This window comes from Gigantopelta aegis, chromosome 15 (genome assembly GCF_016097555.1).
Source record: "Gigantopelta aegis isolate Gae_Host chromosome 15, Gae_host_genome, whole genome shotgun sequence".
Taxonomy (NCBI): domain Eukaryota; kingdom Metazoa; phylum Mollusca; class Gastropoda; order Neomphalida; family Peltospiridae; genus Gigantopelta; species Gigantopelta aegis.
Genome location: NC_054713.1, coordinates 44,739,716 through 44,751,519, shown reverse-complemented (window position 1 = coordinate 44,751,519; position 11,804 = coordinate 44,739,716). Strand labels below are relative to the sequence as shown.

General features: G+C 38.7%; 1 protein-coding gene across 1 annotated transcript; it reads left to right on the top strand.

The window, feature by feature from the left end:
* Window positions 1–37: 37 nt before the first annotated feature.
* On the top strand, window positions 38–6,875 carry LOC121390291 (short-chain dehydrogenase/reductase 3-like). Its single transcript, XM_041522075.1, has 6 exons — window positions 38–271; window positions 631–753; window positions 4,266–4,406; window positions 4,877–5,121; window positions 5,847–5,975; window positions 6,300–6,875. The coding sequence occupies exons 1-6, from the start codon at window positions 83–85 to the stop codon at window positions 6,391–6,393; spliced, it is 921 nt and encodes a 306-aa protein (XP_041378009.1). The 5' UTR covers window positions 38–82; the 3' UTR covers window positions 6,394–6,875.
* The last annotated feature ends 4,929 nt before the right edge of the window (window positions 6,876–11,804 follow it).

Sequence of the window (11,804 nt, the reverse complement as noted above, 5' to 3'; positions counted from 1 at the left end):
CCTACGTCTTCTACTATGATTTTGTCAATGTTATAAGCGATCAAATTTAAGGTCAAGGTGCTATTTGTTACAAAATGTAAACATGCTTATGATTTTTCGTATTTGTCAACATTTATTAATAATATGTAAATGTATAGCTAAAGCTGTGATTCTTTGGTTTATTCCAAAGCGGGAAAAGGACATTTCGCGAGATGTCATTCTGGTGACTGGCGGAGGGAGAGGAATCGGACGTCAGTTAGCGCTTTCGTTTGCAAAACACAAACCTTCCCAGGTATCTGGTATGGTCTCACAACATGTTATAGATACAGGCATATATAAACGATAACTGGGGTGGGGTGGGGTGCACAAGCTAATTTTGTTATTGTTGTATAGGCTATATATGTAGCACCTCCCCCACCCCCCCCCCCCACAAAGTAAATGTTTTGTGCCCCCTACTTTTCAGATATTTTGCTTTATAAGCCCTATTTGCTTTATAATAATGTAAAAGTGTGTAAATATAAAAGTGTGCCCCCCCCCCCCCCCCCACACACACACACTTTCTGGCACCTCCCTATGCTCGTGTGCAGCCATTGTTGTTAGTGGAGATTTTTATTTATATGTTTATTTGATATATTGTTTTCTTATTAACAGATAATTCTCTGGGGGCGACATGGCGACACCTTGCAGAGCACGTGTGACGAAGTGAAGAATCTGGGAGTGCTGTGTACATACATGGTCTGTGACGTGGGTGACAGGGAACAAGTGTATAAATGTGTGAGTGCACCTCACTTTTATGTTAAGACTAAAACAGTTTGCTGAGTGCATGAATGAGTGAATGTTTAATGACACCCCAGCACAAAAATACACATAGGCTATAGGGTGTCACAAATGGTAAGTATATATGAAAATATTAGTTATATATATAATTATGTAAAATCACAGTGTAAGGAGCTGTAGGGAAAAAGTTTAATATAAATCAAGGTAAGTATATTTTAAAACTTTGTATAGCAGTCAAAGTGTTTTTAAAACTTTACAATTAATTCTGGATGGAATTTAAAAAGATTCTAAAACATTTCTGTTGCCAAATATATCATGTCTCATCGGCTTGAGATGATCACACTCCATCAAAATGTGGTGCACAGTCAGTGTACACTGACAATGTTCACACTGAGGAGTGGGGGGTCCTTTAAAATAAATGACTGTGTTATTATGTATGACCGATGCAGGCATGAGACAAGACTACTTCATCCTTCCTGCACTGCTTGTAGGATGACTGCCACTCTCGCAGGATTGGCTTGACAGAATGAAGCTTGTTCGCAACCGCACCATCCCAATCATCTTGCCAAGTCAAAAAGATATACTCTTCAAAAAAAGAAACGCAAAAGGGTACAAATGGGTTATAACTCCGATTTTATGTTTCCTACCGGTTCATGCTTTGTGAATATAAGGTCATTGCATGTCCCAAACACATTCCCACGGTTACATTCGATAAAACGCAGCTACTGTACAATAAAGTTCCAAAATGTGAATATTCGCAAAAACGCAGCCACGTGCAAACCATGTCACCACTGCACGTGCGTTGTCTGCACGTGCAACATGAACACCGACAGTATAAAAGTGCAGGGTGTTCGCTTGCCTGGCCTCTGTATCTGGCCGACAGTTGACAATCCAGGACATGCCACGTCTCAGTGAACCGCAGAGAAACAATGCCATCGGCCGACTAGACGCAGGCGAATCCAGAACGGCCGTTGCCAGGGCATTCCATGTGTCCCCAAGCACCATCTCCAGACTGTGGGACTGTTACCAGCAACATGGATCAACACGTGACCTCCCTAGATCCGGTCGACCACGGGTCACTACCCCGGGCAGGACCGCTACATCCGGGTACGCCACCTTCGGGAACGATTGACTACTGCCACCTCCACAGCCGCAGCAATACCAGGTTTGCGCAGGATATCCGACCAGACCGTACGGAACCGCCTACGTGAGGTAGGAATTCGTGCCAGACGTCCAATTCGAGGTGTCATCTTAACACCACAACACCGTCGACTCCGACTGCAGTGGTGCCAGATTCATCGACAATGGCCTCAACTGCGATGGAGACAGGTGTGGTTCAGTGACGAGTCCCGATTTCTGCTCCGACGTCATGATGGAAGATGTCGCGTGTATAGGCGTCGTGGTGAACGTTATGCGGCAAACTGCGTGCAGGAAGTGGACAGATTCGGCGGGGGTAGTGTCATGGTGTGGGCAGCCATCTCACATAGTGGAAGAACTGACCTGGTCCACGTGCAGGGCAACCTGAATGCACAGGGCTACATTGACCAGATCCTCCGGCCACACATCGTTCCAGTTATGGCCAACGCCAACGCAGTGTTCCAACATGACAACGCCAGACCTCACACAGCACGTCTCACAACGGCTTTCCTACAGAACAACAACATTAATGTCCTTCCTTGGCCATCGATATCACCGGATTTGAACCCAATTGAGCATCTATGGGACGAGTTGGACCGACGCCTCCGACAGCGACAACCACAGCCCCAGACCCTGCCCGAGCTGGCAGCAGCCTTGCAGGCCGAGTGGGCCACCATCCCCCGGGACGTCATCCGTACTCTGGTTGCTTCAATGGGCAGGCGGTGCCAGGCAGTTGTCAACACACGCGGAGGCCACACCCGGTATTGACTCCAGATGACCTTGACGGTGTGTCCTATCACTTACTCACAATGGACTAGAGTGAATTGTGAACAATCCTGCAACATTTGGTAATTATCGGACTCACCATTCAATAATTAAATCAATTCTCCAAATGTTACGACAATGTGGTTTTGCGTTTCTTCTTTTGAAGAGTATATATTGGTTAATATGAAATTTAAAATAACTGATGGGGACACCAATATTGACACGGGGCAAGTTCAAAGCAGACTTGGCAGCAACATCTGCCTTTTTGTTACCCGTAATGCCAACATGGCTGGGTACCTAACAAAATATAACATCTTTATAGGCAATGAATAAAAAAACACTTTCGTATCACCATCCCAACTAAGGGATGTTCCGATTTCATGTACTGTAAAGCTTGGAGATACGAAAGTGTGTCTGTAAGTGCAGTCAACTAATACAGTGGTGTATTTATTAATTTATAATTATTTTCGTGCTTATATCCAATTGAGGTTCAAGCATGCTGTCCTGAGCACACACCTCAGCTATCTGGGCTGTCTGTCCAAGACAGAGGGTTATTGCTTGATGGTCACAGGATCAGTCACACATAATGGAATTGGGTCTTTCTACTCATGAAACAGCCAGCACCCCATGGCTTGTATACGAAAGGCTGTGGTATGTACTATCTTGTCTATACTGGAAAGTGAATATGAAAGATGCCTATGTTGGTTGTTGTTTTGTTTATTTTTTGTTTGTTTTTTACTCTAGTTTCTATTAATATCAAATAAAACATTAACAAATCCAAGCAGGAAACTCAGTAATTAATGCTAGTACAAAGATGTCATGGTGACAGTGAAAGTAATTTTGAGAGGAGTGGACTTCTTGTTATAAAGCGGGCGAGACATAGCCCAGTGGTACAGCGCTTGCTCAATGCGCGGTTAGTGTGGGATCGATCCCTGTTGGTGGGCCCATTGGGCTATTTCTCTTTCCAGCCAATACAACACCACAACTGGTATATCAAAGGCTGTGGTATGTACTACCCTGTCTGTGGGATGGTGCAGAGTAGCCCATGAAGTGGCGACATCGGGTTTCTCTCTCAATATCTGTGTGGTCCTTAACCATATGTCTGACGCCATATAACCGTAAATACAATGTGTTGAGTGCGTCGTTAAATAAAACTTTTTTTTTTTTCTTTTTTTTTTTTCTTGTTATAAAACATCTTATTTGGGGGAATATGGGCCTCATTTTGCATTGCATATCGGTAATTGTTGGATGATTCTAATTTGATACGGTGTGACCACATCATTAAACAAACAATATTTTCATTGGTTGCAGGCCGAGGAAGTGAAATCCACTGTAGGTCATGTGACAATCATGGTGAACAGTTGAACAATGTGCTGGGGTGTCACTAAACATTAAACATTATTTCCATTGGTTGCAGCCCCAGGAAGTGAAATCCAGTGTAGGTCATGTGACGATCTTCGTGAACATTTGAACAGTGTGCTGGGGTGTCAATAAACAATATTTTCATTGGTTGCAGGCCCAGGAAGTAAAATCTAGTGTAGGTCATGTGCCGATCTTGGTGAACAATGTGCTGGGGTGTCACTAAACAATATTTTCATTGGTTGCAGGCTGAGAAAGTGAAGTCCAGCGTGGGTGACGTTACGATCTTGGTGAATAATGCTGGTGTTGTATTTGGTCAACTTATACTCGACAGCTCAGAGGAACAGATACAAACAACAATAAAAACCAACATACTGGCACATTTCTGGGTAGGTGACACGTCTTGATTGCATTCTTTTAAAATAATACTTACATGACACTCTGTCCATGTCAGATGAATGTTTTTGTTTGCATTAAAAACCACGAATAATTATGTGTGCCTTAAAAACAATCCAGGGCTGATTAAATGTCATTAAATTAATTCTTCCTTAATCGTAACCAAATTGCTTGAGAAAATACCTGTTCTCAGTAACATATTTTATATCGGTGTATTATATACAATTTAAGTTCTACAGTGCTAATAACTTTTGGGTTAAAGATGGTGACAAACCCAGGTGGTGATATATAAGCAGTTGATGATATTTGTTGATAGCTAAAGTCACGAGTCTGTTAAACTATGGTTCTTTGTATATATGTTTTTATAATTAGTAAAATACATTTATATTATCATATTATAGGATTGGGAAAGAGTAATTGCAACTTGAATAGCTAACTTTTATTCTACTTGATTTTATTTCAGACTGTAAAAAGTTTTATACCTTCAATGTTGGAGAGTAACTATGGACACATAGTCGTACTTTCATCACTTCTGGGTTTGACGGGAATGAAAAGGGCCGGAGATTACGTCAGCTCAAAGTTCGCAACCACTGGAATGGCCGATGCCTTGAGAGAGGAGCTAAGAATCATGGGAAAAACAGGGGTTACGGTCACAAGTGTTCACCCATACCAAGTAGAAAATGAGATGTTTGCTGGTTTAAAAACTAGGTATTGTAGCAAATTGTAATTGATTGTGATTGTTCCACAATAGATCACAAGAGGGCGGGAGGGGTGAGCAGAAATGGATCCAAGGGGAATTGTCTCCTCTGAATATATTCAAGTGCCTCTTTTTTTTTTCTGCCCTCCCCCTCCAATAACCCAAAACAAATGTTGTGGACCTGCCCATGGTTTTGTGTCTGAACCTGTGTTTTATCTGCTGATGATTATCTATGTATACATACCGGCCTTCATGGTGGTGTGGCTAAGCCATCGAACATAAGGCTGGTAGGTACTGGGTTCACAGCCTGGTACTGGCTCCCACCTAGAGAAAGTATCAATGACTCGATGGGTAGGTGTAAGACCACTACACCAACTTCTCTCTCACTAATTACCATCTCAGTCCCGGACAGACAGCCCAGATAGCTGGTGTGCCCAGGACAGCGTGCTTGAACCTTAATTGGATATAACCACGAATAATGTTGAAATGAAAATGAAATATGCATACATGATGGAACCCCCTCGGTATCTCAAACCAATACATTCTCCGATTGTCTCCCCCCCCCCCCCCACCCCCACTGACGGAAGTAGGAGGCAAGGGGGGCATGTGCCCCCCACTTTTTGGCACCTTCTTATGCCACTCCTCCCCCCATTCAATAGCCAGTGATTAATAAATCAGTGCCCTAGTGGTTTTGTTAAACAAAATTAACTTTTCTAATGGGAGATTTCTGTTTCAGGCTCAGCGGTTGGCTATTACCTCCCCTCACCGAGACATACGTTGCCGACCAAACAGTACGAGCCGTGTTGAGGGACCAACCTGTATTAATCTTACCCAGGCTCATGTATTTTGTCATCTGGTTCCTAAGGTAATCACACACATTTATATGCATTAAAAAAAAAATTCTACCTTTGAAGTTTTTTTATGTGTGTTAATATGTTTGAATGTGACAATGGACGGGGGTCGAGGGTGGAAGAGAGAAAGGGATGGGAGGGAGAGAAAATGAGAGGGTGAGAGAGTAGAAAAAGGAGAGCTAGACAGAAAGATAGAGGGGAGATTAGCATAAATTATTTAATGTTTTATTTTGCAATATGTAAACTGGCACAACGCAACACTGAACAAAATGTTCCCCCGATAGAAAGTGAGTTTACTGGTGTTAACCATTAACAATTTTTTATTTTTTTTATTTTAGCTGGACTCCAAACAGGGTGATTCTCGAGATGGCCAAATTAACTGGGTTGAGTTCCGCAATGGACACTTTTCATGGACGTTTGAAGCAGGAATAAACTGCCTTGATTATCAACTGCATGATCAAGATGAACGAGTCGTATTTATTTTTCTTATGGAGCCGTTTACACCTATCAACTTTTTCACTACTGTATGCAGATAAAAAAAGGAGGGGGGGCATGCTTTAGCTCAGTCGGTCGAGTGCTCGCTTGAGGTGCTTGTGTCACAGGATCGAACCACCTCGGTGGATCCGTTCAACCGATTGGGTTTTTCTCCTTCAGCCAGTGCACCACAACTGGTCAAAGGCCGTGGTATGTGCTTTTCTGTCTGGCCAAGTACATATAAAAATCCCTTGCTGCATTAGAAAACCGGATCCTTCTAAACACCGAACATTTTATTGGTCCAAAGGGAAGGTAGGAAATGTTTATTTAATAATGCACTCAACACATATCTACGGTTATATGACATATGGTTAAGGACCAGACACATATTGAGAGAGGAAACCTGCTGTCGCCACTTCTTGGTCTACTCTTTTTCAATTAGCAGCAAGGAATCTTGTATATGCACCATCCCACAGACAGGATAGTACATACCACGGCCTTTGTTACACCAGAAATAGCCCAGTGGGTCCACCGACTGGGATCGATCCTAGACAGACCGTGCATCAAGCAAACACTTTACCACTGGGCTCCATCCCGCCCCCTTGGTCCCAAGGGTGTCGGGGTTAGATGGGTTTCACTGTAACAAACAAAAATATTTTTATCAACTTAAAAAAAAAGTGTATGTTGGTATTAATTACCCCTCCCCAGCGTATGATTTTTGTTAGTAATAATGAATGGCCCCTAATTGAACGTTTTAAAATGAAATAATTTTGCTGAATTCTGATGCCAAATGCTCATGGTTTTTTTTAATATATACACAATCATGTCTTGTATTTTTGCCAAGAGCCACAGTGTCATATATAATCAGTTTCAGGAAATTAAATTGTTTTTTTCACAAGTCTTGTTCAGTCTTCTTCTTTTTTTCAAATCACACATGAAACTTGGGTGGTAAATGAACAACAGACGAAATGTACAAGGCTTTGCATGTTTTATTATATTTATGTAAAATGAAGACCACAGAAAGCACATGAAGACGAGGGTTGCGACATCTAGGACATGAAAAAGCTGACACGGATGATGAAAACGGTTAACTCATGCACGCATACACAATGTTCATCAGGTTATGTACAAAATACACTTGGCAGTCATTACATATACCGACTGCTACGTAGTTCAGTCTCCAGCCAAAACAAGCTGATCGCTCGGTCGCTTTATCTCTGGTAATAGTAACTACCGGTATACATTTTGTCCCAGACATAGTCGCCAGTAACAATGCTAGTGTTCGCTATTTACTGGAAATAATGATAGTGACATTGATATACTAGTGATAACCATTTCAAGTAATAGCAATTAATACTAATAAGATGTAAACAGTTACTAATAGCAATATTAGTGTTTGTTATTTCTGGTAATGGTCATTAATATGATTGTTATTTGTGGTAACAGTCACTAATTACAATAGGAGTGTTTGTTATTTCCGGCAACAGTCACCAATGAGAGTATTTGTTATTTCTGATATAATAGTTACCACTACCACTAGAAGGATTCACTATTTCCAGTAACACGGTCACTAATAGTGTTCACTATTTCCAGTAACACAGTCACTAATAGTGTACACTATTTCCAGTAACACAGTCACTAATAGTGTACACTATTTCCAGTAACACAGTCACTAATAGTGTTCACTATTTCCAGTAACATAGTCACTAATAGCAGTACGACCGACTGATCACCATTTAAGTAATACCATGACACACGGAGACAGTGAGGTGTGAAACAACACTCGAGTCATGTCGAGTATCTCAGAAATTGATGTAGAACATGACATCCATTTATAAATTACAATCATACTCGTATAATACATACATGTAAGAAATGACACAAATTAATAGCAATTGTACAAAATGGCAATATACGTCTGTCCACCCCACCTGTCCCTAATGCATTAGACCAAACAGGTACAATTAGTGGTAAAACAAGAACTTAGCACTCTTAAGACGATTCGATGGATTTAAATCAGTACCAGCCGATTAAACTGAAATATTCGGGATGAAATTAAACACCGTTAAACCACCTGACGAGAAAAGACACCTAATATAACAGGTAAAATGATGAGACAATAACAAAAGTGTAATTTTGTTATTAAATAACTGTTTGGATATTATCTTTATAATAATATGTGCATAAACAAAAGGCACTCACTTTAAAAATCAATAATAAAACTCAACACTAGGTGTAACAACAGTTTTGTGAAACTGATGACATATAGATCTTTTGGCTATCATGGAGATATGTTAACAAATAACCTGTTCAGACTGAGTGTCTCTTGTTTTGTTTAAAATTTACAAGTACATGTACCACCACATTTATCATACTACAAAATAACCACTAAATACTGAATTCACAAGTTACTAAAATAATATTTTTGTTCTTAAAAACAATGTAATGTTTTTAAAAAAAGAAAGCAGAAAAAAAAGAGCTGACAATTAACTGTTTCTGTTTTAATTTTCTTTAAAATTTTCAAGCATGAATATTCATATCACTATGGGCTTTATTTCATATTTCATGATTAACAGTTGTTCTTTAACACGAATCTCTATCAATTTTCAAATCCATATCTGACAATTTTGCATCAAGCCAGGCCCAATTTAATTAATCATAATTTAAACCAGAAGTTGATTAACATTATCATTAACTAACATTAATCCAAAATTTATCAAATTGTATTTTAAATTATTTAAAAACAAATTAAATATTAAAAATGACACTAAAAAGCAGAATAAAACTAAACTGAGCTAAAATTAATTAAAAGCAACATCAACTATTCCTACATTAAATTCATTCTAAATGGTCAATGTACTCGAAAATAATATTGTGGTTACTGTCCTCTACACAGTACAAGGTAAAGGTCAGTACAACTAAGGTGAAGGTCATCCACATACATGGATGACACTGAGCAGACATTTTGTTTTAAGACGGTCATATAGAAAATGACCAGATAAGAAACATTCTCATTGTACGGGCAAATATCAGCAGACAAGTTGAAAAGAAAAAACAAAATTGCACTCTACAGACATCTCACAAAATACATTTAGAAAGTCTTCTTTAGAAAATACTTTCCAAAGTATTTAGACACTTAAAATAAATCTAAACAAATCTCTGTTTTTAAATATAACCACCAAATATGTAGTTAACACAATAATAATAAAAAAATACGAAGATAAAAAAGGGGGGTGGGGGGTGGGGGTGGGGGGTCTAACACTCTAATCTACTAATGGTTTAAAATGTGCTTAAAATTTCCATGAAAAAATAATAATAATTACCAAATGTTTGACATCCATTAGCTGATGATTAATTAATATAATCTAGTGCTCTAGTGGTGTCGTTAAACAAAGAAGGGGGAGGGGAAGAAGTCACTGCTTGATCTCAGATCTCATGATAGATACAACTATTGACACAAGCTATGTCATTTACTAGTGTCTAACAAGTTGTTAAATTACTTTTGTCGAGTACATATCATATGAAACCGAGGTAAATGTATTCTTTTCCCAGAACTTAAATGATTGTCATCAGTTAGAACTGGTTTACATGTTGGCCGTTTGCAAATATTGCGAATAAAAACCACTGAGTATAAACCAATTCTTAGATTTTCAAAAACATTGCTGCATTACCCCCACACCTAATGACGCAAAAAAGTGCCAGTCTGCTTGCCAAATGCGAGCAACCAATTCTGCCGGATGAATTAAAATACAACTACCAGTCGAACAGGCAGACATTTAGTTTTTCTGTAATTTGCTTTATTTTCTGTTTTAATGAGCTCTTTCACTTTATATTTTAATACTCTTTATTTCACACACATAAAACTGGTTGAAACACCAAGAGAGTTTTACTTGTATCATGTTCACTTTTGACTGCAAGATCACTAGCAGTGACGTTTGTATTACCACAAAATTAATTGCGCAATAGGCCAACAAGACTAGTAGACTTTTTCAACTAGTAAACATTGGGGTTGGTATTGGTCTGGTGAACTATGGCCTGTACACCACTAAATGTTTTGTTTTAACCCTACGACCTTCTAACAACGAAACAGAAATTTAGAAGAGTTCTGCATTGCTATTATTTCATTTGACCAGCAAAAGAAAACAGAAATGATAACAAATTTGTTTAAATACAAAAAAAATAAAAAAATAAAAAAATAATAATAATATAATAATAAATAGAAAAATAAAATAAGTACAAGTTTTCGACAGATAATAATAAAATTTAAAAATAAAACTCAGCACAAGTTTTCCACACAATGAAAGCAATGTCAAGTTCCCATCAGTTGGTTTTGTTTCCTGCTATATACAGAGAAAGTAGATAAAAATAACACGACAATAATTCCTTGGACTTGCTAACAGTTCACATCAATGACTAAGAAATTCTTACAGAGGTAGTTTAAAAGGTTGGATAATGTAAAACAGTGTTCATTTCCCGTTGCCTAAATGACTTGTCAACCCTAATTTAAAAAAATAAATAATTAGAAAAAAGAAGAAGGTATAATCAATCATTTTGGTGTGGTGATCAATTTAGTATCGGTACTGTATATAAAATAATTGTTAAAAATAAAATGTTTTTCTGAATACATGTACCTACTCTAATTTTTTTGAACATGGAAACAAGCAATACATTTATACTGATGGAAAGAAATAAAAGGATCACACAGATAGCAACAACAAATACCAGGTAATGACTGCATCAAAAATCAATTCATATACAGTAAAGTACGCTTATAACGAACTGCAAGGGACCAGCTTCATTGGTTCGTTATAACAGTAGTTCGTTGTACACATTTGCAGAAGTTGGTAATTTTTATTCCGAAAGTCGGCCATTTTGAATTTTGAACTCAATATAATAGTAAAAAAAATAAAAAATGCCTTGGTGATTATAAGACATTTATAAAAAATATATCATTTATTACAATCAATAAATACAACAAAACATTACTGAAAGATCACATCAAAAGAGTTTAGTGAATTACATGTACCTAATCACGTTTCGTCACGTAATCACTAATCGTGGTTTGTTTACTTAGCGTTGGACGCATAACTTCTAATGCCGAGTCAATGTCCGCAATGCTGTCAAATACTGGCAATCGAATATCTCCTTTGCTCTGAAAAAACAGTCTGACTGTCTCGAGTGCCTTGTGCGTTTCAACTGCTGTGGGCGTTGGCTGTTCGGGTGGCTCCTGTGTATCGTCCTCTGGTTCCGGTATAATTAGTGACTTAATCCCTTAATTGATACCTGTTCCCAAGTCCAGACAAACAAGTTATTTAGGCTGTTGTTTTAGTGCGGTCGTGCGGTCGATCCCATGGCTTTGCAGCGTTTTA